Source organism: Phalacrocorax carbo, chromosome 3 (assembly GCF_963921805.1).
Source record: "Phalacrocorax carbo chromosome 3, bPhaCar2.1, whole genome shotgun sequence".
Lineage (NCBI taxonomy): Eukaryota > Metazoa > Chordata > Aves > Suliformes > Phalacrocoracidae > Phalacrocorax > Phalacrocorax carbo.
The window spans coordinates 46805466-46831450 of record NC_087515.1 but is presented as its reverse complement, the minus strand read 5'-3'; the positions used below and the strand labels follow the sequence as shown (position 1 = coordinate 46831450).

The 25985-nt window shown below is 38.6% G+C and overlaps 1 protein-coding gene across 9 annotated transcripts in view; it reads left to right on the top strand.

The window, feature by feature from the left end:
* PLCB1 (phospholipase C beta 1) overlaps nucleotides 1–25985 on the top strand; it is a 407422-nt gene that overhangs the window by 317069 nt on the left and 64368 nt on the right. For all 9 annotated transcript variants that reach the window (XR_010372118.1, XR_010372120.1, XR_010372119.1 and 6 more), the window contains 13 exons: nucleotides 1022–1146; nucleotides 2139–2293; nucleotides 4050–4214; nucleotides 6097–6196; nucleotides 8157–8261; nucleotides 8931–9040; nucleotides 14171–14303; nucleotides 15240–15293; nucleotides 16756–16975; nucleotides 20817–20997; nucleotides 23201–23277; nucleotides 23366–23455; nucleotides 25761–25818. Coding sequence is in view for 6 of the 9 variants with exons in the window: in XM_064446797.1 (XP_064302867.1) it covers nucleotides 1022–1146; nucleotides 2139–2293; nucleotides 4050–4214; nucleotides 6097–6196; nucleotides 8157–8261; nucleotides 8931–9040; nucleotides 14171–14303; nucleotides 15240–15293; nucleotides 16756–16975; nucleotides 20817–20997; nucleotides 23201–23277; nucleotides 23366–23455; nucleotides 25761–25818 (1573 nt within the window). In the remaining 3 variants the exon portion in view is untranslated. The remainder of the gene's footprint in view (nucleotides 1–1021; nucleotides 1147–2138; nucleotides 2294–4049; nucleotides 4215–6096; nucleotides 6197–8156; nucleotides 8262–8930; nucleotides 9041–14170; nucleotides 14304–15239; nucleotides 15294–16755; nucleotides 16976–20816; nucleotides 20998–23200; nucleotides 23278–23365; nucleotides 23456–25760; nucleotides 25819–25985) is intronic.

Sequence of the window (25985 nt, the reverse complement as noted above, 5' to 3'; positions counted from 1 at the left end):
TGGAGACAGGAGCTGGGGAAATAGGGAACGCAAATGAAATTTGTAGATTCGACTGTCTTCCTAGCTGAGTTAATTGGCCTGAGTTCTGATGAGCTAATTTAAAAGCTGGCATAAGTCCTTGTGCTGTGGGCTAGGACTAGAGGGAATAGGCATAAAATACATATTGAAGACCTGATCCTTTGTATTGTCATTGTTAAATTTATCCTATATGAGGTAGTATGAGTTATGGTGAGCAAATTGTCAAAATGTGGCTGACCATTTTGTGCAAAGTCATACAAGAGAGTTTGCTTTCCCATCGTACCTCTAGTTCTAAGAACACTGAGCTGTTTTATTGCCACACAATTCTTTATTTTTTTCCTTTAGGGTTTTTTTGTAACTTTTAAAGAAAAGCTGAGGAGCCTCCTGTTTAGACCTTTTGATATTTCTCAATGTCTCTCATCATGGCTACAGTTAAGAATGAATGGTCAAGATAAAATAGTACCTTAAAGAAGATTAATGGAAGTTGTTTCCACAGATAACCTGCAGCATGTTCTCATCTCTGAGATTTGTAGACTCAACTATAAGAAGTGTCCACTCATCATTTCTGGCTGTATGTAGACCCCAGTTCTAATGCTTTTTCTAGAAGAGCACTTATTTTTTAACTGAGCACGTCTCCCACCACCAGAGGAAGATTTGCTGTTCACAGCTATTTGGCCTCCATAAATGCAATCTTAGGAAAATCCCAAATTAGTAATCATAGCAACAAATGGAATTTTATTAACTCTATCATTTTAATGCATATGCCTGTGCTATTTCCTTGGTTATTCCAGGTACTCTGTACAGGAACAAATAGCACCTTTAGTTACCCGTATTTATCATATCTCCTACAAAATTGTGGACCTCTGGAAGTGTTAGTTGCAGAAATCCAATAAGGACCCCACTGCCATTCTGTAAAGAGCACCTGCATTTAAATATTGCAGTTGCATCTCTCTGCAAAGTGATTTTTGGCACGTGTACTATATCTTAACTACTCACCATTTAGATACAACAAAATGCAGCTAAGCCGAATTTATCCAAAGGGAACACGTGTAGACTCTTCGAACTACATGCCACAAGTCTTTTGGAATGCTGGCTGCCAAATGGTTGCTCTTAACTTCCAAACTGTGGGTAAGTTACGCTGGTCTCTAGATTTTATAAGCTTCTCTGATACAGTTTCTGATTCATAGGTGGGAAAGGCTTTATGCGTCAGAAGATGTTTAGTGATTGAATGATACTACAGAGTTGTTAATTAACATTTTAAACACAGTTTGTTGGTTTTTTTAAAACTAGAGATATTCATTATTACCATGCTGTAGCTAGTATAAAACACATACATAATGCCCTCCATATCATCATTATTTGTAAGAGCAGCATTTCAGACCGGGCAGGGCTTTTTTTCCTGTGTCTTCCAAAATCTCAGTATATCAAGACATAAGGGACTTAGCAAATTCCACTTTAAAAGGAAGTGTTTAAGAAACAAAGATACTCAGGCTCCTAGAAGCACAAGGCACTTTGGAAATAGAATGTGTTGTCTTCCAAGGCTATGTCTGTTCTGAGACATACAAATATTTCTATCTGCTGCATCCCAGGACATACCCTGGCCATGTTCTGCCTCTGGGCACGTGGTACCATGGTGTCATTCCCTTTTTTCCTTTCCAGTTGTGCTCATGTATACACCACCTTTCCACTGAAAGCAAAACCCTACACAGGCTGGGAGCCTGCAGAGTAATAAAAACCTCTTTGGCCCAGTTTCAACCAAGTATCAAGCACCCAGTGGGTGATGTTGGAAAGGGTTAGAAACATAAGTGCTGGGTTCGGTACAACAGTGCAACACTGAGGGACTCAAAACCTAAGTACCAAGTCTTCTTTTTAAATTTGAAAATGTTATCTATTGTGTAGTCCCTGAAAGATGTCTTACAGATGTCTTTATGTTGTCAAAAGAATTCAAGAGAGTGGCTGCAACCACATCTGAAACCTCTTTTAACAAGCAGCAGTCTGATATAAATAGCTGTTTACATTACAGTCGGTTTGAAATTACAATAAATAGTATTATTTTATTGCTTTTTAAAATTGTTATCTAACCAGAACGTTATTCTTATCAATATTTTTTTTACACCTAGATTTGTCTATGCAAATAAACATGGGAATGTACGAGTACAATGGGAAAAGCGGATACAGGTTAAAGCCAGAATTCATGAGAAGACCAGACAAACACTTTGATCCATTTACTGAAAGTATAGTGGATGGAATAGTAGCTAACACCTTGTCTGTCAAGGTATGTATGCAGCTGGTAACACTGCTCTCATGACAATGCATAGATACATTTCTGTTATGCCGTGGCCTAGCAAATGACCATACAAAGTCAAGAAAATAGAATGCATTTCATTTCATCAAGTGACAATTCATTTTTAAATTGCAGAGGATCTTCTGCCTCACATTTCATATTGTAGGATAAATGAATGTATTTGTATTTTATGTATTCTTTTCTATTGCAGTAATTGGGAAATGAATGGATATAACAGTAGTGTGGCTGTGTTTCTAGTAACAAAGGGTTGAATTTAAAACATGCTGTTATGAAGTGGTAGGTTGCACTGGAATAGCTAGAACAGTACACTGTTTAGTATAAATAAATTTTCTGGTTCTCTGTAAGTTCTCCAGCAGAACTGTGGAACCATAAAAGTCAGCTGCAATTCATTGCCAACTTGCTTTTCTTCATTCCTTTTTAAGGACTTCTAATGAAATTCAGGGACCACCAGGCATCTGCAAATTGAAAACCACTGATATGAACATTTAGACGGATAGATTGCATTGGCTATTACAGGATCACAAATTTACACTTTGTATATCTCTATTTATAAAAACATAAACTTCCTGAAATCCTGTTATTCCTTTAGTGGACTTGTCCATTAGAACAGCATCCGTATTACAGAATCCACCTGCAAAACCATTCTGCTGTTTTCTTTTAGAGAAAGCAAGTATTTCCTTTCAGGCTGCAGACACAAGCGTAGCAGAGCAGTCCTGGGAGGGATATGAACAAAGTAATAATCTGATGACATGCATGGTAAAAAAAGATGACTGTGGGAATGACCATTTGTGGTGACCTGTAATCATGGAAGCTTTCAGGTCCTCCTGTGGGTTTAGAGGCACTTTCTTTTGTAATTTTAGTAAATGGAGGTGGAAGTCATTCAGTAGCTATTAGGAGATGTACCGCATTTTTAACAGCAGTGAACATCCAGGAGTCATGAGACAGCTGTCAGTCATCAGCTGCTTCTGCCTGCTTGGTGAAGACTCTGCTGGTTATAATGTCAATGTCCATACAAGATACAGCTGAGAGTAGATTAAGATTTGCTTTAGGCAAGACTGAATTTGTTAAGGCACAGTGACAGTGCTATGTATTCCTGTGCCTCATCTATTTTCTGAAGTAATTGCAGACCTTTCTTTAACTTTTTAAAGCTGAGAGTTGTGTTTCCTGTTAAAAATAAGAACTGGATAAGACCAGCTATTTTACAGTTGTCTTGTTTTCATAGTGAAACTCCTCACCCTCTGTAAAGAGCCTTTATTAAAATACCAACTTTTTCACTTGCTTTCTCCCTCACAGTTAAAAACATTTGTTTTTTCTCTGCTGCTTATACCTCTTTTCTTCCAGCGTTTTTTGAACCTTTTTGTTGAAACTGGATAGAAACTAGAATTTTCAAAGATACTGTGTTGTGGAAATAGTCAGCCAGATTGAGGAATGGGATCCAAATCAGTATTATTCCTGCTGAGGGAAGGGCAGCAGCATGATCTCAACCACATTATCACTCATGGGGGAATTGAGGACAACAGGGTCACAGGAAATCAGGCATCATAGGTTATTTTGCTGTGTCTGCAATTTCAAACAGTGGATTTTTTGTTTATTGTGGTTTTGGTTTTGGTTTACTTTCAATGCATACTATCTGATCATTAATGAGAATTATCCATCTGCATTCCAGCCACTCATTCCCTAATCCTCCAAAGTGGTCTCTAGTGATCCTCCTTTGTTTTGCTTTTAGATAATTTCAGGTCAGTTCCTTTCTGATAAAAAAGTCGGTACCTATGTAGAAGTAGACATGTTTGGCCTGCCTGTGGATACAAGAAGAAAGGCTTTGAAGACCAAGACCTCTCAAGGCAATGCAGTTAATCCTGTCTGGGAAGAGGAAACCATAGTGTTTAAGAAGGTTGGTGTAACATTTGCTTCCCAGAAGTGCACTGTGCTTGTTTTATCACTGTCCAGTAGAGTAATTCTGTGGATTACTGAAATTTTGTATTCGCTGAAAGAAGATAAAGAGATTCCAAAGAGTTACTTCTTGAACTGTTTACTATTAACCACTTTTGATGTAATTTTGATTCTATAGTCATGCCAGCTTCTACTAAAATAAATGAGTTTAAAGTCACCTTGATTCTCTCAGCTGGAAACAGCAGACATGTCAATAGACTCACCTGCATGGCATGGTGTAGTGCCATGCTATTAATGAGCAAGCACAGATCCCAGAGGCAGTTTAGCTGAATTACCATTTTGCCTTAGCTGAACAACAGATCGTATTAACCTGTGAGCAAGACAATGTGAATACAGCTATAACAATCTGGCTGTCCAAGCTAATGCATTCAAAGCAATCTGTTTTCTCTGCTTAGTGCTAGATTGTGCTATTTAAATACAACCTTGGTGATGAAACCACATAAATCCCATCCACTTGAAATAATACGCAGACTTCTGAGTTACTCATGCAATTTGAACAGTATTACTTAGAGTCAATTCGCTAAATTTTGAGGGAGCAGAAAATACCAAGCATGTTTTAGGATTATGCAACTTGACCGTCTTATTGTGCTTCACAATATACGTGGCAGCCAGTTTCTAATAGGAGTTCTGGGTTTTGCTTATTGGACACTGTGGTTAAGTGGATCCTGAGTCCAGGTGTTGGTAAAACAATTTCTTTCATATTTCTCCAGGCAAATGTAGTTCACAGAGATGTTTATACAATCAGTACTTGCAGCCCTGCTTTCTAGGGAGTACAGCCCTTTTCCCTGAATATTTGGCCTTCTGAATGACTTTCCTTTGGCAGCCTGCCAGAGCTTAAGTTTGGAAACATCACTGGCATTTTTCTTCTGTAATGAACTTCTAATTAGTGTATGTCATTTCTCTATTTAGTTAATGATCATGCCTGGCTGCCTCTCTGCTCAGAGGAGCATAGATTACTATTTTTAGTAATCTTGAAAATAAATTAGAGAAACTCTTTGGTTTGAACTGTTGCTTTTTTTTAAAAAAAATTTCATTGTCTAGGTATATTTTAGCATATGTTCCAAAAAAATGCGTATCTGTGCCCAACCTAATAATATGTGTATGTATATTTGCTTTAAATAGGAAAATGGGATGAATTATGCTATACCTTTTTTTAAGTAATAATAAAGATTCCTGTCTTAGTAGGGTAGTTTCGGTAACCTTTTTTGATTTCTTGTTTTCTTTTTTCACTGTTTGGCCTTCTTTCTTATGTAGCGCCAAGAAAGCATCCAATGCTAGTAAACATCCTGCCTGATTAAATCGCTTTAGCCCAGCCAGCAAGTGTGCTGCAGCCCTGGAAAATTCTGCTGGGTTTGACATGGTTCATGTAATTCATACATTCACGCTCTGCAAAACAGGCTGAGTTGCTTGTTGAGTTTTCAACACTGATATGCCTATTGGTGACTTTTCTCAGAAGTAAGTAATCCCACTTGCACAAACACAAAGGAAAAAAATCATCTGGGGCTGTAAGTAATAAGCAGAAAACAGAGTGGCATTTAAGTGTGATAGGAGTTGAGCTGCCAAAGTCCCTTGTATCATACTGAAAATGTAGGGTCAAATTGCTGGGTTCAGCATACTATGCACGCATCCCACATCAAGTTTCTTGATTCCAAAATGTTTCTATGAGAGTTATTTTGTCACACAGGTGCATACACCCTGACCTCCTATAGGGTAAGACCTTCCTGTGGATGTGTAGATGCTAATATCTGCTATGTGGCCTAAGCCTGGAAGGAGGTGTTTCATTCAGAGCAGAAAGTTAATAATGCAACAATATTGCCTTCCAGGTTGTTTTACCTTCCCTGGCATGTTTGAGGCTAGCAGTGTATGAAGAAGGAGGAAAATTTATTGGTCATCGGATATTACCAGTCTCAGCCATTCGACCAGGTAAACTTTTTTGTCCATTGAGACAGATATGTAGTGAAAAGAAGCAGCAAGCCAGAATCCCAGTCCTGTAAATCAGCAACTGCTCTGCAGATTTATAGCAACTGGGGATTTGAATAGTCTCTCTCAATTTTGAGAAGGAAAATACAATATTTCACCAGAAATTTAAATGTGTATTGAACCAGGAAAACCAATAAAATTAAGGATCAGAGGCATGGTTGGCATTTACTGGTCTCCAGTAGATCAACTGCATATTCACAGTTTTGTGCTAAAAAGTGCAAATGTAGACTTCTAAGAGGAAAGAGGGCAACAATAGCCAATTTTGATGTTATCTTTGTGAGAATGGGAGATCGCTAGGAATGAAAGCAAAATATGCTCCTCTAATGTAATTTTTACATGCATACAAGGACTGACCTATATGCAAGCTGTTGTACCCCTGCAGAGCCTTTAAATCAACCCAAAAATACTTCCATATTTATTGCTGAAAATTTAAAAAAAAAATCATTAATGGTCACTTCCAAATCATATAATTATTTCTATTATAATTAGTGGGCACTTAACTGAAAATTGTCTTGTGCAACAACTCAGCCCTTATTTTCCAGGCCAGAGACTTGTTAGAGATCATGTTTCAGAAAGATGCAGTGACATTGGCATTTTGAGCAAGCGAAGCGGTCAACTTCAGCACCAGCTTTTCTGGGGAGGGGAGGAAACTAGATTAGGGCAAGCATATGGGCCATAAACATGCTCCCAGTTTCACTCACACTGGAAAAGGAAGAATATCTGTATCTACCCTTGTACCTTGTCTAGTCAGTCCTAGCAGCAGCACAAAACTCACATATCCCTGTATCTAACTGTTGTTGTCCATTTTATTCCTGGAGACCTGATCTCAGGGAGTGCATAAATCTGTCCCTTCTCTTGTGGCAGGTAATGTCAGGGCTCTTCTGAGAAGAGCTCCAAGCCGTTTTGTCTTAGCTGGTATGGGTCGCATGGCCTCGTTGCAAGTGCAAACAGGCTTGCCATGGGAGGTGGTTGCTGGGCGTGTCGCTGCTCCAGGATTTCTTCACTAGTTGTCACATCTTTCCCTTCTACTTCCCTTCTGCCCTGCTCTTGGCCATGCAACCCTGGCCATTCTGTTGTGCCAGCTCTGCCAATCTCCACACCTTTTTTGTGAGCCAACTCATCTTATCAATCCAGCAGAAAACTCTCTGCTGTTTTGTCCTGGCTTAATGGATATAATTGCCTCATGGACGATCTGCCAAGCTCCAGAGGAAGATAGGTGAAAGGGAGGTGTGAAGGATTTCCCTCTTCTGGTGAAACTGAACTCTTAGGCGGCTGATCCTCTTTCATGGCACTCACCCTTCATGCAGCACAGTCCATTCAGCAGAGCACTGAATCATGTACCTACTTTTAAGCTTGTGCTGTTTAGAACAAAGGCCACTGTGTTAAATCATAGAAGGATTTTTGAGAGCTTTTACCCGCAGGCCTATCTTCTGTCATTTTGACTTCAGTAATAAGTAGTTTACAGCATGTGATGGAGAGCAGCATATTGATTTTAGTGTGTTTACACGCTGAAAATTTGCTGGAGGAGCTTGAGGGAACTGAGAAACCTTTGTAATATCTCTCTTTTCTGAGACATTATTGAAAACTGTATCATACTGTTGCACAAATCCACAGAATGACTATTATTCCCAAAGCAAGTATTTAACCATTACTTGTAGATGGACACAGCTGTAAAAATAAAGGGAAGATACTATTTTAAACTGCAGTGTCATGTGCCTTCCTAACAGGCCCTTGTCTGTATGCTCATCTCTGAAACCCTTCAGGTAAACCTTTCCCTACCAGAATTCCCAGGGATTGCTTGCTTCGTTGGAGCCACACTATAAATAACAAATGATAACACAATTACATTGGAAATGCCTGTGGAAGAGTTTATGCTCTGAACTGGTTGTTTCTTATTTTGCAGGCTATCACTACATCTGTTTGAGGAATGAGAGGAACCAACCTTTGACACTGCCAGCTCTCTTTGTGTACATAGAGGTCAAAGACTACGTACCTGATACTTACGCAGGTAATTCTGTGAAATTTTCCACAAAATTAACGTGGTATAGATGACTTGCCATATTGGGATAACAGTCCTGTGAACAAACCTCTGCACCTGAAGGATCATTATGTCTCATCACTCGTACAAGGTGGCCTGATTTACAGCAGCCTGCCTGAGGTTTAGGATTAGGGCCAACTTGGCAGACCTTGTACGACTCTAAAGGAGGAAGTACCCCAGGCATTTGCCACTGAAACACAAATGGACCTTTGCTTATGTGATGCAATAGTATGTAATTGTTTCCTAAGTAAAGTGCCATGTTTAATGAAGAGGTATTTTGGAATTGACTCTAAACAACGACAGGTTTAAAGACCACACTGTGCATCTTCACTGAAAAACAGTATTCTGTATAGCTGTTTAGATTTTTTTGTAAAAACAGGATTTTTACTAATGCTTCTTTGTGCCACTTGAAGCAGGATCCTAGATGGCTGATGCTGTAAGCTTTGAAAATCCATCATAAAACACCTTGCAGAAAATGCATATCCACGAGACCCAAGCACAAACTCAAAGAGGGTTTGTGTTAGAGTATTTGTGCATGACAGTGTACTCCCCTCCACTGTTGTTTCCAGACCTAGGAGTACCTAGCAGCAGCAGATTTGTATGCATTTTCTGAAAATGAAGTATTTGCGTTATTTCTAGATGTGATCGAGGCCTTATCCAATCCAATCAGATATGTAAACTTGATGGAGCAGAGAGCTAAGCAACTGGCTGCACTGACTCTGGAAGATGAAGAAGATATGAAGAAAGAGGTAAGGGAGGTTTCAGAGTCCGTGTAGATTATGTTATGGTATTTAAAAGCACCTACTTTGCTTAGAAAGAGAGATATTGAAAGTCCCTGGGAATTGTATGTGTTGATTACTTGAACACCTATAAACACTTCACCTAGAATGAGAAGAGGGTACATTATAGCCAAGAAACATTGCACTGTGTGTCTGTTTTCACAGCATGTTGTATATGCAGCAAGTTGCTGTTCAGAGGTAAAAAGACACTGAAAGCTGAATGAAAAGCCATGTTATGTGTATGCTGATTTGCAACTTTGTGATGTAGTAAATGAAATCTCCCTAAGTCATTGCCTGTTGTTTTCTAGGGTGATGCCAAAGTTCCCTTACAAAAAAGACAGCTCTGTTTCAGTAGCTTTTCCTGCAAATATTACAAATTCTCCAGTTCCCGGCACTGTTTCTGGAGAGGTTATTCTGTTCAAAACATTTGTGTAGCTCAGATTATGATGTCTCTATATATTGTCTGTGAGCAACCATGCCCTAAAGAGACCCTGTAGAATGGTACGATAGTTCAGATGGGAAGGGGCCTCTGTCTGTCAACCGATCCAACTCTTCATAGATCTTAGAAAGAGAGATGAAGAGGGAGGAGACCATAGAGTCAATAAATGTTCAAGCCTATTCTAGCATAGCTGAAAGCTATGGGAGCTACATTTTCAGTTGTTAGGTTTCTGTTTGGCTATATGTGCTTACCTACGGACTAACCTGTAAACCCTATTTTTCTGGATAATTGGAGGCGTTCTGCATACAAATGCATAGATTTTATTTTCAGCATAATTGAGAGTACTGGCAGTTCAGATTTGGTTCTGATAAACTCTATGCACAAACGTTCAGTCTCTGTTCCAGACATTGTCATTGGGATGTCTTCTAGCAGTGTTTGAAAATATCAACCTTGTCTTTTAAAGGTTGCTTGTGTCAGATGTTAGGCACATCATGTGAATCAAAAGGCACTTGATACAAGTCTCTAGCAAAGATCGAGAAATGCTTTATAATCCTAAACTGCCCTCAGCTCTGGTGCCTGTCTTCTTCAATTCTCATATGTGCAAAGCGTCACTGAACTAGATTTTGTAACCAAGAATATACTCTCAAAGCAGACCAGATGAGTGAAAGTCATTACAATTCAGTGGCCAGCAATTTACTCTTCGTGCAGTGTCACAAGTTCGGCTGAATGAGGACACTGTGAAATGCTCAATAGTATCTTAGACATTTTTCTAGGACGCTCTACACATGAGATTCTATTTTAATAGCAAAGTCTTTTTTTAACATAATCCTTTAAATACCTTAGAGGTCACTTTTACTTTTGAAAAAGTACAGATTTTTCCTGGTCTGTACAGGCTATTTGTTAGTGAGAAAAACTCTGTCATAGAGTATGTTCTAAAGCAAATGGGAAGAAGGAAAGATGAATTGTAGTGCTCAGGTAGTGCTACCATACGTCAAGGAGCTTGAAAGCTCATGGGATAAAGGAGCTTGTTTTGGAATAGCAGAGAAATATTTTTTTCAAAGAACACTGTAATGATTGTAGTGGTATGTTTGCTAAAAATGTATAAACATTCAGTTCAATGCAGCAGCAAGGGACAGGTACAAAACTGCCGCTTTCAGTAGCAATCTAAATAGACTATTGTTACTTTCTGTTTATAAATGCCCATTCTGGGTAAGATATTTGGCAGCTGGGCTGGCCTTGGAAATCTTGAATTGCCTGATCATGTTATGTGATGATGATGTTTTCTTCATCAGTCAGCAGGGCTGACTGTTTTACTCACGCATGTTGGCCCACAAGAATCACATGGGTTAATAATTGCAAGTATGTTCACTGGCAACATAGCTAAATAAACCCAAGCATGTTTGCCAGAAATGTACACATAAGTGCACCTGGATTCAATTTTCCTATGTACAATTTCAATTTTATGCACTATAAATGTTTGTGTGCAAAACTGTGATGTCTTGTAGTACAGATTCCACTTCCCCACACCTCTTTCCCTCCCCTCACACACGTTTATTTATCTGAGCTGGATTCTTGCAGCTGTTACAGGAAGACTGAAGTTTTTTTTTCTTTGCTACCTAGAAGTTTAAGCTGCATCTCTGTAAGAAGTTCCCTAGGCTTTTTGCAAAACAGTAGTCAAATAAGCTATCTAATAGTGGATCATTTTGAAGAAATAAATTAGCCTTTCTTTAGGCTTCAGATTACACTGCCTGTTCATTATCGGTGCAATAACATAAATGAAGAATGCTGAAGAACTGACAAAATTTACAGCATCTTTTCTGTATCTATTTGCAATGTTACTGTCATAAGCATAATGTGAATTCTTACCTTTAGCTTTATGGTCAGCACATAGCTTCCAGTTCTTGCTTTCCAGCCTGGCCTTAGAACAGCAATTTTTGCAGAATGGAAGCATTGTAATACCTGCAGTGCATTTTGCATCTTTAACTGTACTTATTTGAATACATAGTAAATCTTTAGGAGCATACAGGTAGTGAAGGTTGCCTGCTCTTTCCCTGCCTGGTGTGCTTTACAGACAGGAGGAACAAGCTATGAAATTTGCGGCTGGGAGTTTCTTGGGATGAATTAATCCCAGCCTAAAATAGATTGGTGTAACTAGTTTGTACGTTTTCATCCCCAAAGTCTCAGGAGCAGAGGTATGTAGGGGTCTAGGAAAAACTAACTGGAGTAAAATGCGTTATGTCTGTGCCTGATGGTGTATTGTCACTGGGGCTGCATGTTAATTCCCACTGCAGAGTCAAGGAGTCAGGAGGCCTTGCTGGCTCACTATTGTGTCTGACATGGAAGCACCAGAGCATCTGACCTGTTTTTTCTATCCGTAAAACAGTGTTGAAATGGAAACTATTATTTCACATGCCTGGATATAAATCAAATATGTGTGTGTGTGTAATCACTTCAGTTGGCTTCTTTGGTTAAATAAAATTATTTTGATAGGGAAAGTAAACAAAAACATCTCTAGGAGAGCAGCTGCACTTAGTCTATCCGATACCACTATTTAAAATGAAAATTCAGGCATAATTTTGCAAATCATAACGATCACACCAAGTTACGGTAATGGAAATAAAGTTGATCTGACGCTTCGTATAGGGAGACCCTGCTTATACTTGCTTATACTTTGCCAAGGAGGATAGAGGCAAACTGACTTAAGAACTGCCTACCTAGTCTAACAGTGCAGCATGGAGATCTCCCAATCCCAATACATTGCAGCTCCTTTTCTCTGTGGAAACAAAAATAGACCGTATAGATATGTGTCTGTATGGGTATGTATCTTTCAACTTAGTAAATTTACTGACTTGCAAAAGACATGGCAACATGTGGAATATAAACTATTTTCTGCTAATATTAAAACTATAAATTATAAGGCTGGATTACATCATGTTTTCCAAAGAGCCTAAAAAATTCTCCGCTAAGGAAAAATCGTGTTTACTTTAGCATTCTGTGTGATGAATTACAAGAAGAGAAAGTACTTTTTAATGAGATTAGATTGCTTGATGTAGTAAAAATTACCCTTTATTCACATCCTGATCCTGTCTCACATTTCTGCTTTAGTTTCTGGAAACAGATGTTTTATGTCCAAAACTGACAGGATACATTAATAGTTTCTCAACAAGCTGTGTTGCAGCATTTCACACCCCATACAAACCTAGTCCCAAAAAAGGAAGCTCATATCCACTTTCCCATGCAGTGACTTTTGTGGCACAAAGTTGCCAGAAGTTAGGAATTATAGTTTTATTTGTATTAAATGTTGATGATCTATAGCAAACGTTGTTTTTATTAAACTAATGAATTGCATCCTGTGGGGAGTATATTTTAAGGAGAATTGAGGGGGTAGCCATGTCTGTGTTTGTCAGAGCTACAGCTTTTGCCAGTCACATTGTTCTACTGACGTAAATGTTGGCTAGATCATGGTTTTCCTTATTTTATTGCAGTCATTCCTGCTTGATATAAATGAAGTTGTTGGCATCAGTTTTCAATTGCATCATGTTGCTGACTACAGTACCTCTCTCGACAATTTTGCTAGAAATAGGCTGTTGAGACAGAAAACCTTTTGCATTATATAGTATGTTGTTGGGGCCAAGATGAAGGAAATCAGCAGCAGGAGCAGCACAAAACAGATCAAAATGTATTTTGCCTGTATTGATGCAGTGCAGGCTGATGTTTTGCAAGCATGGAGTAATCAAGGGGAAAAAAAACAACTGTGGCATCCTGCCTCTGCATGTAATGTGATTACCATCAAAGAGTGAAATGGAAGCAGCTGAAGGAACAAATCCAAAACTACCCTGAGACACCATGGCAACTGGCCCCTCACAGGGACAGCAGGAAGGGGGGCTTGGCCATTTCAAAATAAAAATTGCTTTGAATGACCTTCTGTGCTTGCTTAAAACCTGATGGTCACAAGGAAAGTCGTAAGATGTTCAATGCATAGTCCAACATATGCTGTAAGCCTGAGCCTTTTCAAAACTGGAGAGAAGGAAAAGATTGTGGAAAGTGCTTAAATATTTGGATACCAAAGATGTATTTATGCAGCAGGATGGAGGTACTGTTTACATACTATCCTTGGAGTGTAATGACAAGAATGTAAGATCTTGGGAATCAGAATTGATGTCTCTGTTCTGTAAGAACAGTGAATAATGATAGTGCTGTGTAGATCTATGAAATCTAAAAGTAATTTGTGTACATGTTTTGTTCACAGCAGGGATTTGAGTAGCATTTTCATTCCAGCTTCTACATTATTTCTAGAAAGGTTTTATGGCAGAGCACAATGCTTTTCAGTAAAATACGGATATTACATCTGGTGTAGCTAATATATACTGTACTGAAGAACATCCCTGATGAGTTATATCCATGTAAAATTAAAAAAAAAAGAATTCAGAATAATACATGCTCTATTTCTTCTTGAAGTTTACCCTGGAAAAATGAACCACCTGGATTACCATGGCTCCTAGGAATATCTGTTTGTTGTTGTTGTTTTCTTTTAGAATTATTTATATGTAGCACTCACAGAATTTCACATTTAAAAAAAAAAAGACTAAACTAGACCTGCAAATAAATAACTTTAAGTATGTTAATTTGGAAGGGTAATGTAATTCCTTATGTATTTTCAGATTGACCACGGAGATGTGCCATCCGAAGCTAACAATGAACCTAGGCCAACACCAGCAGAAAATGGAGTAAATTACACTGCCTCTCTTACACCAAAACCAGCAACTCAGGTTGTCCATAGCCAACCAGCACCAGGTAAAAAAAATAAAAAATAACCCATCTTTTCAAAATAAATCTGGATAAAAAATTTTCATGTGCTTTCTGTTTAAAGAACAAAGTGTTTGGGTGGGTTGTGTTGGTTTGTTTGTTTAGTTTGGTTTTATAAAATAGGTAGAAAATTTCCCACTACTTCAGTATGCTACTAGGGCCAGTCTTCTTCAAATATACTAATATCTTCTATTTAAGAGTTGCTTTTGTGGTAGAACTGAAGTTCATTGCAAGCTTGAAATTTTTCCAGGTGGTTTTTTTTTTTTGGTGGGTTTTTGTTTCTGTGTGGTTTTTTGTTTGTTTGTTTGTTTTTGTTGTTGTTGCTGTTGTTGTTGCAAGTGCAGGAATCTCTTTAAATTGTGTTTACAAATATGCCTAATTCATGCATGTAGTTACCTCTTATACAGACTTTTATACATACAAAATCCAGTCTTTGATACTTACATATTTTGTATTAACGTATCTCCTATAACAAATGCTTGTTAAACCACAGTGTTTATAATTTTATGACTGCAGTCTTCAAAGGCTTGATCTAACTAACTTCCAAGGAGCTGGATTAATCTTGTGTACAGAAATCTTGTACTGGCATCATAATACAGGGCACTTGTACTAACTGTCAGCCTAATACCACTTAAATGACTCATGTGAGCGGTATCAGAGAGTTCAATAACATCCTCCTCATAAGTAAAACAAGAAAGCTCAGGTGGGTTTTTGGAAGGTTGTTTTTGCGTTGGCTCACAGGATCGGTGTTGTTTTCCATGTTGCTACTCTTCTGCTCAAGAGATACGTTTTCTCAAATGATTAATAAATGCCCATGTGAGTGTATGTTCTGTGTCACCTGTCATGTTTTAATATTCAATCAAGCAGCACAGTAATGGCTGTTGCTTTGAAAGAATTAGAATCAGTCATCTCTTTTACCTCTAGGTTCGGTGAAAGCACCTGCAAAGACGGAAGATCTTATTCAGAGTGTCCTCACAGGTAATAAATATACAGTTTATGCTGCATGAGTGATACACTTTTGTTGTAAAAAGAAATATCTTTTTTATTGAATAGGCCATCTGGCTTAGACATTTCTTCGAGTGACTAGGACTGCAGTAACTCATAGAAGATGTACATACCATGTTTTCTTCCTCAGCTTTGAAGTTATTAAATGTTTGAGCACATGTTTCATGAGATTGGTATTGGGTGCCAATACGGAATTTTTTTTAAATATCCTATTTTTATAGCTTCACAAGCACAGCGTTACCATCTAATGCAGACAAAAGGCCATCATTATTGTGAGAACAGAAGCTAAATTTGCTCTGAATATTTTTATCTCTATTAGCCTTGCAGTGCTCCCATTGCTCCTAGAAAACTGAAATTACCATTACATCAAGCAAACTGGTCTGATAGTTAGATAGTGCCTTACTGTTGGGAGTCATGTCTTCCAGCTTGGAGTTAGAGTTTAGATTGCAAATCTCATAACTCATAATTAGAACCCACTCCATGTACAAATCTTGTGTAGTACTACACTTAGGTGTGGAAAACAGCTAAGACATGAAATTCTGCATATTGATGACCTCTTATTCATTCCCCCTCATGTGCAGTAGAAAGAGGCTGGCCTAGATTGCAGAAGTACCTGCTGGCCTCAGTCTGTTGTCTGGGAAGAGGTTTTCAGTCTGGTTTTCCTAGAGCTGCGACCCCAGATGATGCAAAGTCACTATTCCTTCCAGCACATTATTTTAATTGCTTGTGGCGGTCATGCTAGCAGACTGTGAGCTCGAGCTGTGATATGGGTTCACAGAGCCGGACATCCTTCATAGCTGCTGTTGGAGCAACAGCGCTGGAGGGCAGTTCTCAGCGTTTAGCTACCAATTCTTTGCTGGACTGGCAACTAGATGGCCATGACTCCTCTGATGCAGGATGAAGTCTCTCCTGAGATGCCATGATAATACCAGGACAGATGCTTCCAGCCAGTGCCTGCATCAAGGGAGGAGAGCAGGCAGCTGAAGTGCTGTTCATGAGGGGGTTTAGGCATCAGCATGTTAGGTAGCCCATCCAGAGAGAAGGGAGACAAAGTGTTGGTACAGTGGGTACAAAAAAGGTCTGTGGTAATATCTGTGTAAAATAATGTTTTTCTACGTTGGGCTGGTGGGAATCTTTTGCATCTGGAAGGGGTTGAGGAAAGAGAGTACATAGTTTTTATTTTGCTACACATCTTCATGTTCTAAATTTTTCATCTCATTTATTACTCTTATATCAATTAAATTTGGCACAGTATTTTTAATCTGGTTAGCTTATTTCCAGATAAGTACTCATTTAGTTTAAGCTATCACCTTTCACTTACCAGCAGTAAACAAGCATGCTTTGTTTCATTCCTACTAATGGAGATTTCTGAGTTCTCTGGTTGAAATCATACATTATTAGAAAAGTGAAGTGGCTTTTGTTATTATCATTGTAGAAGTGGAAGCACAGACTATCGAGGAGCTAAAACAACAGAAGTCTTTTGTTAAGCTTCAGAAGAAGCACTACAAGGAAATGAAGGACCTTGTAAAGAGACACCACAAGAAGACCACTGACCTTATCAAAGAGCACACTGCAAAATATAATGAAATCCAAAATGACTACCTGCGACGAAGAGCAGTTTTAGAAAAAACAGCAAAAAGAGACAGTAAGAAAAGGTATGTTGAGCATAGCTTTCCTGTTCTTGGTATTGGAGATCTTTACTCAGCTCTTCATTTATAGTAGACAATTAATGTGGAGGTGACATTAGAGGACAGAAAAAAATCAAAAGCAGCAAGATTCCTAGGTAAAATGAAGTCAGGGCCTTTGATAACAGAAATAATCCAAAAAAGCCCTCTCTGTGAGGTGCTGCTTTTCTGCTAGAAGCCAGATAAGTTGTTCACCATGTTATACCTCTTTCCCTGTAAATGGGGGCACGCAATATTTATCTTGGGACTTTCCCTAGACCACTGGTATGGGTAGGTGACAGCAGTCAGGGTTAGGTAGTGAGCTTAATCACGAACTATGAGATGGGGTATCCCGAACATACTAGGGCAGTTCAGGAACCAGACTGCAGCGCAAAAGCTTTCAAACCTACCTGGATAAATGTTTTACTTTCCTACTCAGGTCAACTGCAGCATGTTTTATCAGAGCACCCCGTCTTCTCCCATGCTGACCTTCTTTGGAAAGAGTATCAGTTTGGAAACTTCTACTCCACAATTAATAATATAACTTTATAATATAGCTCCTTTTTCAAGCAAGAAGTTTTTGCAGCCAGCACATGTGGTCATCACGTCCTTATTAAGCAATTGGTTTACTCTGCGCCACCACAGTGTCCTGTTTGGTGGTGAAAGAGACCCAAGTGTCAAAACAGGAACAAAACTTAGTCCTCTTTTATGCTATTTATGGGTAAAATTGATGTTCTCAATTTCAGGCTGAACAGCATTGTCTCCAAGTTAGAAGCCTGGGAAAAGCCCATGTTATAGTAGAAGGCATCAGATGTATAGTTAGGTAAAAGAAGCACCTGAAAGTTAACATCTGACTACTGTTTTAATTCTCATTGATCCAGACCATGAGGGGTTCTCTTAATGATTGCTTGGCTTTGCCTCTGCATGCACACCCCTTCTGTGCTGTGGCTGTTTCTAAATCTTGCATTGCCCAATCTCTTTGTGTGTGCCGATACAATTTTTATATTATTTGTTTAGGTGATAATAAAAAAGGAGAGTTCTATTTATCATTATCAGTTTGAAATGCAAAGACTGTTATGATGCATTAATCTTTCCACAATTATTGTTGTCTTCATATGGTAAGGAGCTGTATGCTAACGAAGATCAATTCCTAACTCCTAGTAAGACACATACACACATAGGTACAATTAGTGTCTGATACTGGTACGATTGAATGATAATCAGGTAGGGATACCCTACTAAATTTTTATTTCTTGCATTAATGCAGCATTCTCATTTTAACATGATTTAACTTTTAAGTAATTAAATAAACACAAAAGTCCTTTACCTTTTACATAAAATTGATATAGCTGCACTTCCTCAATATGAAGAAACTGAATGACCATCAAAAAAATCACTTGATAGTGTTTGGTAGGAGATCATCAGAGAAAAAGGCTGCAAGCATGCTCTGGCTGCTAACCTTGTTGATTATATCTCTCATTGTAGGTGAGTGAGATTCAGGCCACAAATTGTCCCTAGGAGGGAGCTCATTTATTTATGCCTGCCTGATGCCAAAATGTCATTGGGCTTAATAAGAGCTTAACACTCATAATATATCTATGTTATAGATATCTATGTTATATAATATATCTATGTTCAGCTGGCCTTAGCTGTTGCCAATTTTCACGCTTCTATGCTTGAGTTTAACAGACTCCCTTACTGACCAGTCGTCAGCTGCACACACAGTGTTGTTTTATACACTGTATTTTCCATCATCAATGTGTGTGACAGATAATGGCAGACCAGACAGTGTCATCTTTCTTTTCTCTAACATATTCTATTCAAATTTAAGCAGAAAAACAAACTGAATAAATAAAATGACTCATTTATCTTTGAGTAAAAAGGATTTTGGTTTTTTATTTCGTTATGATCTGACCATAAATCATTCATTATACCAGGCAATAAAACCCTGCGGTCTATTACTTGGAGCTGTCACAATGATTTCAGAGATGTGAGGTTTTATGTGCAGATACAGAGAAATCTGAAGGTTAAAAAAATCAGAGGTTGAATTTTTAAAAGGCAGGAATATATTTTTAGGGATTTTCAAACTTGCAAGTACATATTATCTCAATCAGAAGACTTCTAATAGCATACTGCATCCCAAAGAAAAATGTGATTTTCATCATTTTGAATTATTGCTGAAGCTGTTTGCCTGTAAATGCAAAGTGTAAATCATTACTTCATCAGGAGTCCCTGTATCAGATTGCCATACAAATGTGCTGTCTCTGGTCAGAAGCAATCCATGTTTCATGCCCTTGCCTAAAACTGGGCCAAATTTCAGTAAAGCCATTGTCTGTAGGAAATTAGAAGTATTTATTTATACACATGCAGCAGTGTTTTGCTGGTGGTGTTCTGAAGTTTCTTTAATTATTATGTACCTTAAAACACAATCCTAGTACTTTAGCCAGCGTTTAGAAGTAGGCCTTATTTCTTTTTCCCCAAAATACAAGAGAAGTGTCAGCTTTAAAATGTATGGGGTAATGGTATAGTATGCTGGCTTTAGTATTCATTACTGCTGTCTTCTGGTTCTGTATTTAAATTATCCTCACCTATCACACTGACACCGCTTAACCTCTTAGCAGAATATTCAAATACAATAAAAATACAAGAAATAAAAAGAGGCTACCTTGGTTTGTATCCTCAGATTGATGGAAGCAGCTTCACATTATTTCAGTTGAAGTTACTTGAATTGACAGCAGCTGCAAACTTGAACCCAAGAGAGAAAAGAGAGGCACCCAGTGCAGCAAGTTCTCTGCATTGTAATCTCAGCAAATCTCTGAGCAGCAAACTCATGTTTCTCACAGTGTTGGCCCTTTCTGTTCAAGGTTTTGGTGTTTTGTCCATCTCGTGCGCTGTTCTTGAGGTTTCCCAGGCAACTGATTTAACACCTGAGTACAGCAGTAAACACAGCAGCAGAGCAGGGCCACAGCATAATTTGCTTTTTTAATGTTTTTCTTGGGTTTAGTTTACTGCTGGCCTGAGAACAATGCTGCTTTTGCTGCTTATTTTTTCCTTGAGTACTTCAGTGTTGTCATGTCATGTCTCCTTTCACAATTACATCTATCCTTCCTTCTGTCTTAAGAAAGAAAAAAAAAACCCCAACTGTTCCTTAGTGTTGCTTTTTCGCTTCTTCATTGTATTTTTAATTTGCTCCTATGTGCAGCCTTTCTGAGGTTTGCTCCCCACCGGGCTGTTAACTTTCTTCCTAAAGTCAGCAGTCCACAGAGCACTTTCCTTTGTGTATGCTATCCATGGCATTTCCTGAAGGTGGGGAGAAAATATCAACTCAAAGGATATTCCTACCATTTTAGGCATTTTATAAATGCAGATGTAAATTTATGCTCTTAAATTTATTGTTAAGGGTATGCAAGAATGACTTGGTTTTCAAAATACACTCACCATTTCTGCTGAGAACTGTGCAGCTTTGAAGTTCAAGTTACATGTCTGGAAGTGGATAAACAAGTTCCAAGAGGAGCTGTTTATGGGAAATCTTGGCAGTTGCCAAGCTCTTTTATTCTAAGTCTGGTTCACACCTCTGTGGTGAGTTAGTAAAATAAGGTTTAAAAGCAATAGCAATCCCATTAATAAACTGTTAACACTATTTTTTTTCCGAAAAGATGGAATTATTGGACTTCCTAGGGCTAAAATTATCTTCTGGCCCTATATGTGGTGCTGAGAAACTTCTTAATGGGCTACATATAACCAAATGCCTTAAAAACAAAGTTTAAATATGGGGCAGAGTGTACATTCCTCGTGTCTTAGACCTAGGTGGTGCGTGTGTGTGTCTTTGCAGATCTGAAACGGGCAGCCCAGACCACAGTTCTTCAACTATTGAACAGGAATTAGCTGCACTCGACTCTGAAATGACCCAGAAGCTAGTCGAGCTGAAGGAGAAGCAACAACAGCAGCTGCTAAATCTCCGACAGGAGCAGTATTACAGTGAAAAGTACCAGAAACGAGAGCACATTAAGCTGGTACGTTTGTTATGTTGTCTGCTTAGCGTAAGCCATCTCAGGATAAGCAATGAAAGCCGCATGACATTATAATTAAGTGGGGCTTCCTCTTACTTGGAGTCCATTTCAGAGCTTGATTTCCCTGTGGTCTGCTGCAACTTGAAGGGGGTTTTGTGTCACTTTGTCACTAGCATTTCTAACAGCTTGGAAGGCTTTGGATGGAAGGCAGAAAGGCAACAGAATTGTTACTACTGCTAACACAGAGAGTCCTTAGCTCTAGTTAAGTACATCTCAGTTTATTGCAGCTTTCAGATGATGTTCCCGTTTTGTTCTGACACTTTTTTTAAACGTACAACACTCAAGGAGGCAGGATTAGCTGGAAACTAAATTGAAAGACTGGGAAAACAAATAAATGAAGATAGATTCAAACATTCCCCAGGGCACAGAGTTGTGCCAAACAGTGTTTCTGTTGCAGATGAATGCTTTAAGGGGATACAGGACATAATCTGTATATGGTGAAAAAATATTTTTGCATCCATCAGTCCAAGCCAACTTGTGTTTTTACAGCTGGAGCTTGGCTGACAACTTCAGCAGGATCATAGGCCCTCTGAGCTGAAATAGAGGAGCTTGGGCAGATGGCAGCTGATGCTGATGGATATTCTCAGGCAGAAAAGAACATTTTTAAAGGGTGTTATGGGAGTGCAAACTGTTTCTCAACTCCAGACAATCCTCTCTCAGATTTTTTTTTTTCTATTATATGATGTTTTGCCCCATTACTGTTGGATGAAGTGGTTTGTCTACTCTGCCCTGCCATCCAAAAAGAGCAGGTCAGAGGAGTGATATGCATGGATATTGCTCAGCAAGGCCTTTTCACAAATTCATTCCCATGGATCATAGCGTGGTGCTGCAGTTCCCAAGCAGTGCCCTGTTCATCACCCGTTATATGTGAATCACTTCAGCATTACCAAACAGGAGCTGCTATAGTGTGGGTGCATGGACACAGTTACCTGTGCTGCAGGGAGAGAGCCCACATTCAAGTAACAGTTGTTGGCTGTATCTCAGGGTTTTTAATTTTTATGAAAACAAACCATTTTGGACCCATATAGTTGAGCTTGTATTGTAAGCTAACTCATTTCTCATTTCAAAACCGAAAATGGCATTTCTCAAAGCAAAGTTACATTTTCAGCATTGTCCAGTTAGGTAGTGTCAGGATATATTAGTATTTTAGCACAGAACCTTCAGGCAGTTTTCCCTCTGAGCTGTGCAGGAGTTAATATTCCAACTAAAATCTGCTTTGCAGCCAAGAGATTCTTTCTGATGTCTTTCTTTTAGAGGACAGGCTATTGTCAGTATCTTCTATCTAAGGAATGAAAAGCTGGATCAGACTAGCTAGGCCTTATTATACATTCTGTTGTTCATCATCCTGAGGACTATTTTACAGAATCAGACTTAAACTAGAGGGGGGATCAAACCAAATTGGTCCCATTTCCCACTTTAATTGACCATTCATTGAACTTGCACACAAGCCCTGTCCATGAGTCCTCTCCCACCAGCATCACCACCACGAGCATGCTTTTTGTTAGCGGTTTCAAGCCAAACGAGATTGGACCCCCAGCACTGCACAGCAGATTTCAAACCAACAACTCAGGTTTTTTGAATCCATCATTTTGTGATCAAAATGTAGGCTATGCTTATCTATAATTAGCTTTCTTGGCTATCACTCATGAATTTTCAATATCCACCTGACCACCCTGAAATCCAAGCTGTTCCATATAATAATGCTCAATGCAAGAGGAATCTTTTCAGCACTCGCAGAAAACCGTGAATATTCAGTGACACAGGAATTCAGTTTGTAATTTATATTGTATAGATTCAGTTCGTGACCACTTATGGGTTATCATAGGCACTTCTTATTCCTAGCGAAGGTAAAATCTGCAAAATATCTTTTTGTTTTATGTTTAATATTCTGAAACTATATCACCTTGATGTATGGAGAAGTAGTAGGTGCTGTGTAAGTTGGACATACATAAATCTGGCTGGACTTGGCAGGTTAAGAATGCTTTTACACCCGTAAAAATGTTTACTGGCTTTTGTTCATTGCTAATTAAGCAGGGAATGGTGTAACGCTTTCATGTCTGCTACAGACTTTTGAGGACACCTAGATCTATGTATGACATTTAGCTGAAAATACTTATTTTTGTTTCTTGGGATTTTTTTTTTTTAGCTTATTCAGAAGTTGACAGATGTAGCAGAGGAGTGTCAGAACAGCCAGCTAAAGAAACTGAAAGAAACGTGTGAAAAGTAAGGTGCTATTCCCCTTATAATTGGTTACTACTCCAATTTGGTTTTTAGCTACATTTTGAACTTGCCTTTATGTTTTCTGCTTTAGAGAAAAGAAAGAATTGAAAAAAAAAATGGACAAGAAGAGGCAGGAGAAGATCACAGAAGCAAAGTCCAAGGATAAAAATCAAATGGAAGAGTAAGTATATCCCTAAATCCATATCCTTATATGTTATGAGGAGACACCAAATTTTTCACAACTGGAAAATCAAAGAAAGGTCCCAACCCTAAATACAAGGCAGCTGTTAGTCAGAGTGTAATACCTCACCAGAGCAGTGGAGTCCTCTTTACTTCCGCTGATACTGAGTTAATTTCCTGGGACTAATCTAAGCTCCTGTTCTGTGAGCATTGAGTCTGGGTCAGCTGCAGAGGTACTGATGTATGGTATGGGGACATGCCTATGTGTGGCATGACGGACTCACCAAGATGCTGTTCATCCAGATGCTACTCCTCTGACTATAAATAGACTTAGTGGCTTCAGTTCCTGCAGGGTTTGATTTCACCTTAACTTAGGGTTTTATGTGTGAGTTACCTTTTCTTCTTAACTTTGTTAAAGGTTCTTTCTAGAAGAAATGGCAGCAACACACTGGAAGGTTTGCTCTACTTTGTGATAAATTCCCCTCAGATGCTGTACTACTGATTCTCCTCCAGTGCACTGACAGTGTTACGCAGTGTGCAGTCACTTTGGGGGGAAGAGAGAGGAAAGCTGAGTTCTGAGGGTGCAGGTTCTGTGAACAGGGACAGGCATATTAATTTCATTTATGCACCACCAGACAATACAACTGTAGTTGTGCAAGCTGATTGTATTCTTCCCAAGGGCACAGTATCTAGGTTTGTTTGTCCTCCTTCATTTGTTTTGGCAAGCAGCTCAAAAAGAAAATGGAGCATTTTAATCTTCCACTGTTTGCTGGAATATTCTTGTTACCAGTCTTAACTTTAGTAACATTTAAGGACATATAATAATACAGGAGGAACAAAAAACAAACAAACAAAAAAATCCAGAATATCTGAATTTTACCAAGTAACAAGGACACAACTATGGTTTTCTACAGGTAAAAAAGTTTATACAGGTTTTGGAGCCTCTCAGCATAGAATCTGTATATTTGGTAACACTGAAAGAAAGTAACACACACACAATGAATTGCATCAAATAATTTAAGCATCGATATTATAGAGTTTTAATAAACATCCTGGGAAAAAAGATAACAAAATCAGAATAATATTATTTTAAAAATGGATAAATGCTTAATATGGTTAGAGCTGGTCAGAGGGCATGGAAGTCATTAGAAAAAAGTAGTTAGTCATTACAAAAATGTTATAGCAGTAAAAATCAATTGCAATAGGAAATGATTTGCTGAGAGGTTAATGAGACATGAGTGAGAAGGGCTCAGAAACAGACAAGTAGAAATTCTTTTTTGTGTCCCTTTTTCCCCCTGCCCCACATTTTTCCCAAAGGCTTTCCTTTGCAAGGCTTTTCAAAGAGCCCTTGGGAAAGAAGAGATGGGAACTACATGGGAAACTCAGCTTTGCTCTGTCAAGTGACATATTTTGTCCTCATTCTTGCAGTAGGATAGAGAGTAGCGAGACCTTCTGGTGAATCCCATTTGAGTCATCCAGGCTAGGCTGTTGTTAATTTAAAGCTTTTACACAAATTTGGGAAGGAATATTACACACAAATAATATATTGTATTAATTGTTACTTAAGTTTTCTAATTCCTGCATACACCCAGGGATTGTGTAACTACCTAAAACAGATTTTAATGCCACCTGAATAGATAGAAATTCCCATAATTAGGTTTTAGAGTACTGTCCTGAATCTGATAAACCCAAGTATTCACAAATTGTTACTTTATGTGCATTTATCCCTTTGGGGGAATCTCATCTTCAGCCTTTGTCCAAAGGTTACCTAATAACTATCTCACCAAGTCACTTAAAGTTCAAGTATTTCCTCCAAGTTCGGCTTTATGTGGTTTACTCAGCAAAGCTGGGGACCAAAATTGAGTCTGCCCTGTTCTTTGTGGGAGCTTTGCCATTGTCTCTGAGATGTCACCAGCAGGATCTGCTCGCTGACAGAGACTGTTTCTCTGCTATATAGTGTGCCACAATGTGGCAGTGTGCATCTACTGATGATTGTGCGCTTTTCTAGACTGACATTTGGGCCTTAAGGAACACCACCACCACTTTGAAGACAAGGCAGTACCCTATGGGAAAAGCCTGCGGTGAAAGAGCAGGGGGTTTGTTGTGGTAGGTCTTGGGGAAGTCAGAGCCCTTCATACAACAAAGATGCAGCCTGTTATGAAAGGCACATTCAGGAAGTGGATAGAAGTTAAGTAGGCAGATCCATACATTGGTAACATAGCCTTACTTGTAAGGAGTTGTAGTGGGTTAAAATATATTGGTGTGAATTTACTGACTATAATAACCTGTTGATTGCTTCTCCGTAGAGAGAAGACTGAAATGATTCGATCATATATCCAGGAGGTGGTGCAGTACATAAAACGGGTATGTCAGGCTATATGTTTATTTTTCATTTGGGGGGGTAAAATGTCAGCTTTCATATTTTAGGTCATATTAAACTGCAGATTCTAAGCTTTGGTATAAAGGTTCTGGAAATGCCAATTTTTAACAGATGCAGTATAAACTTCTATTCACATTCCAGTTAAAGGAAA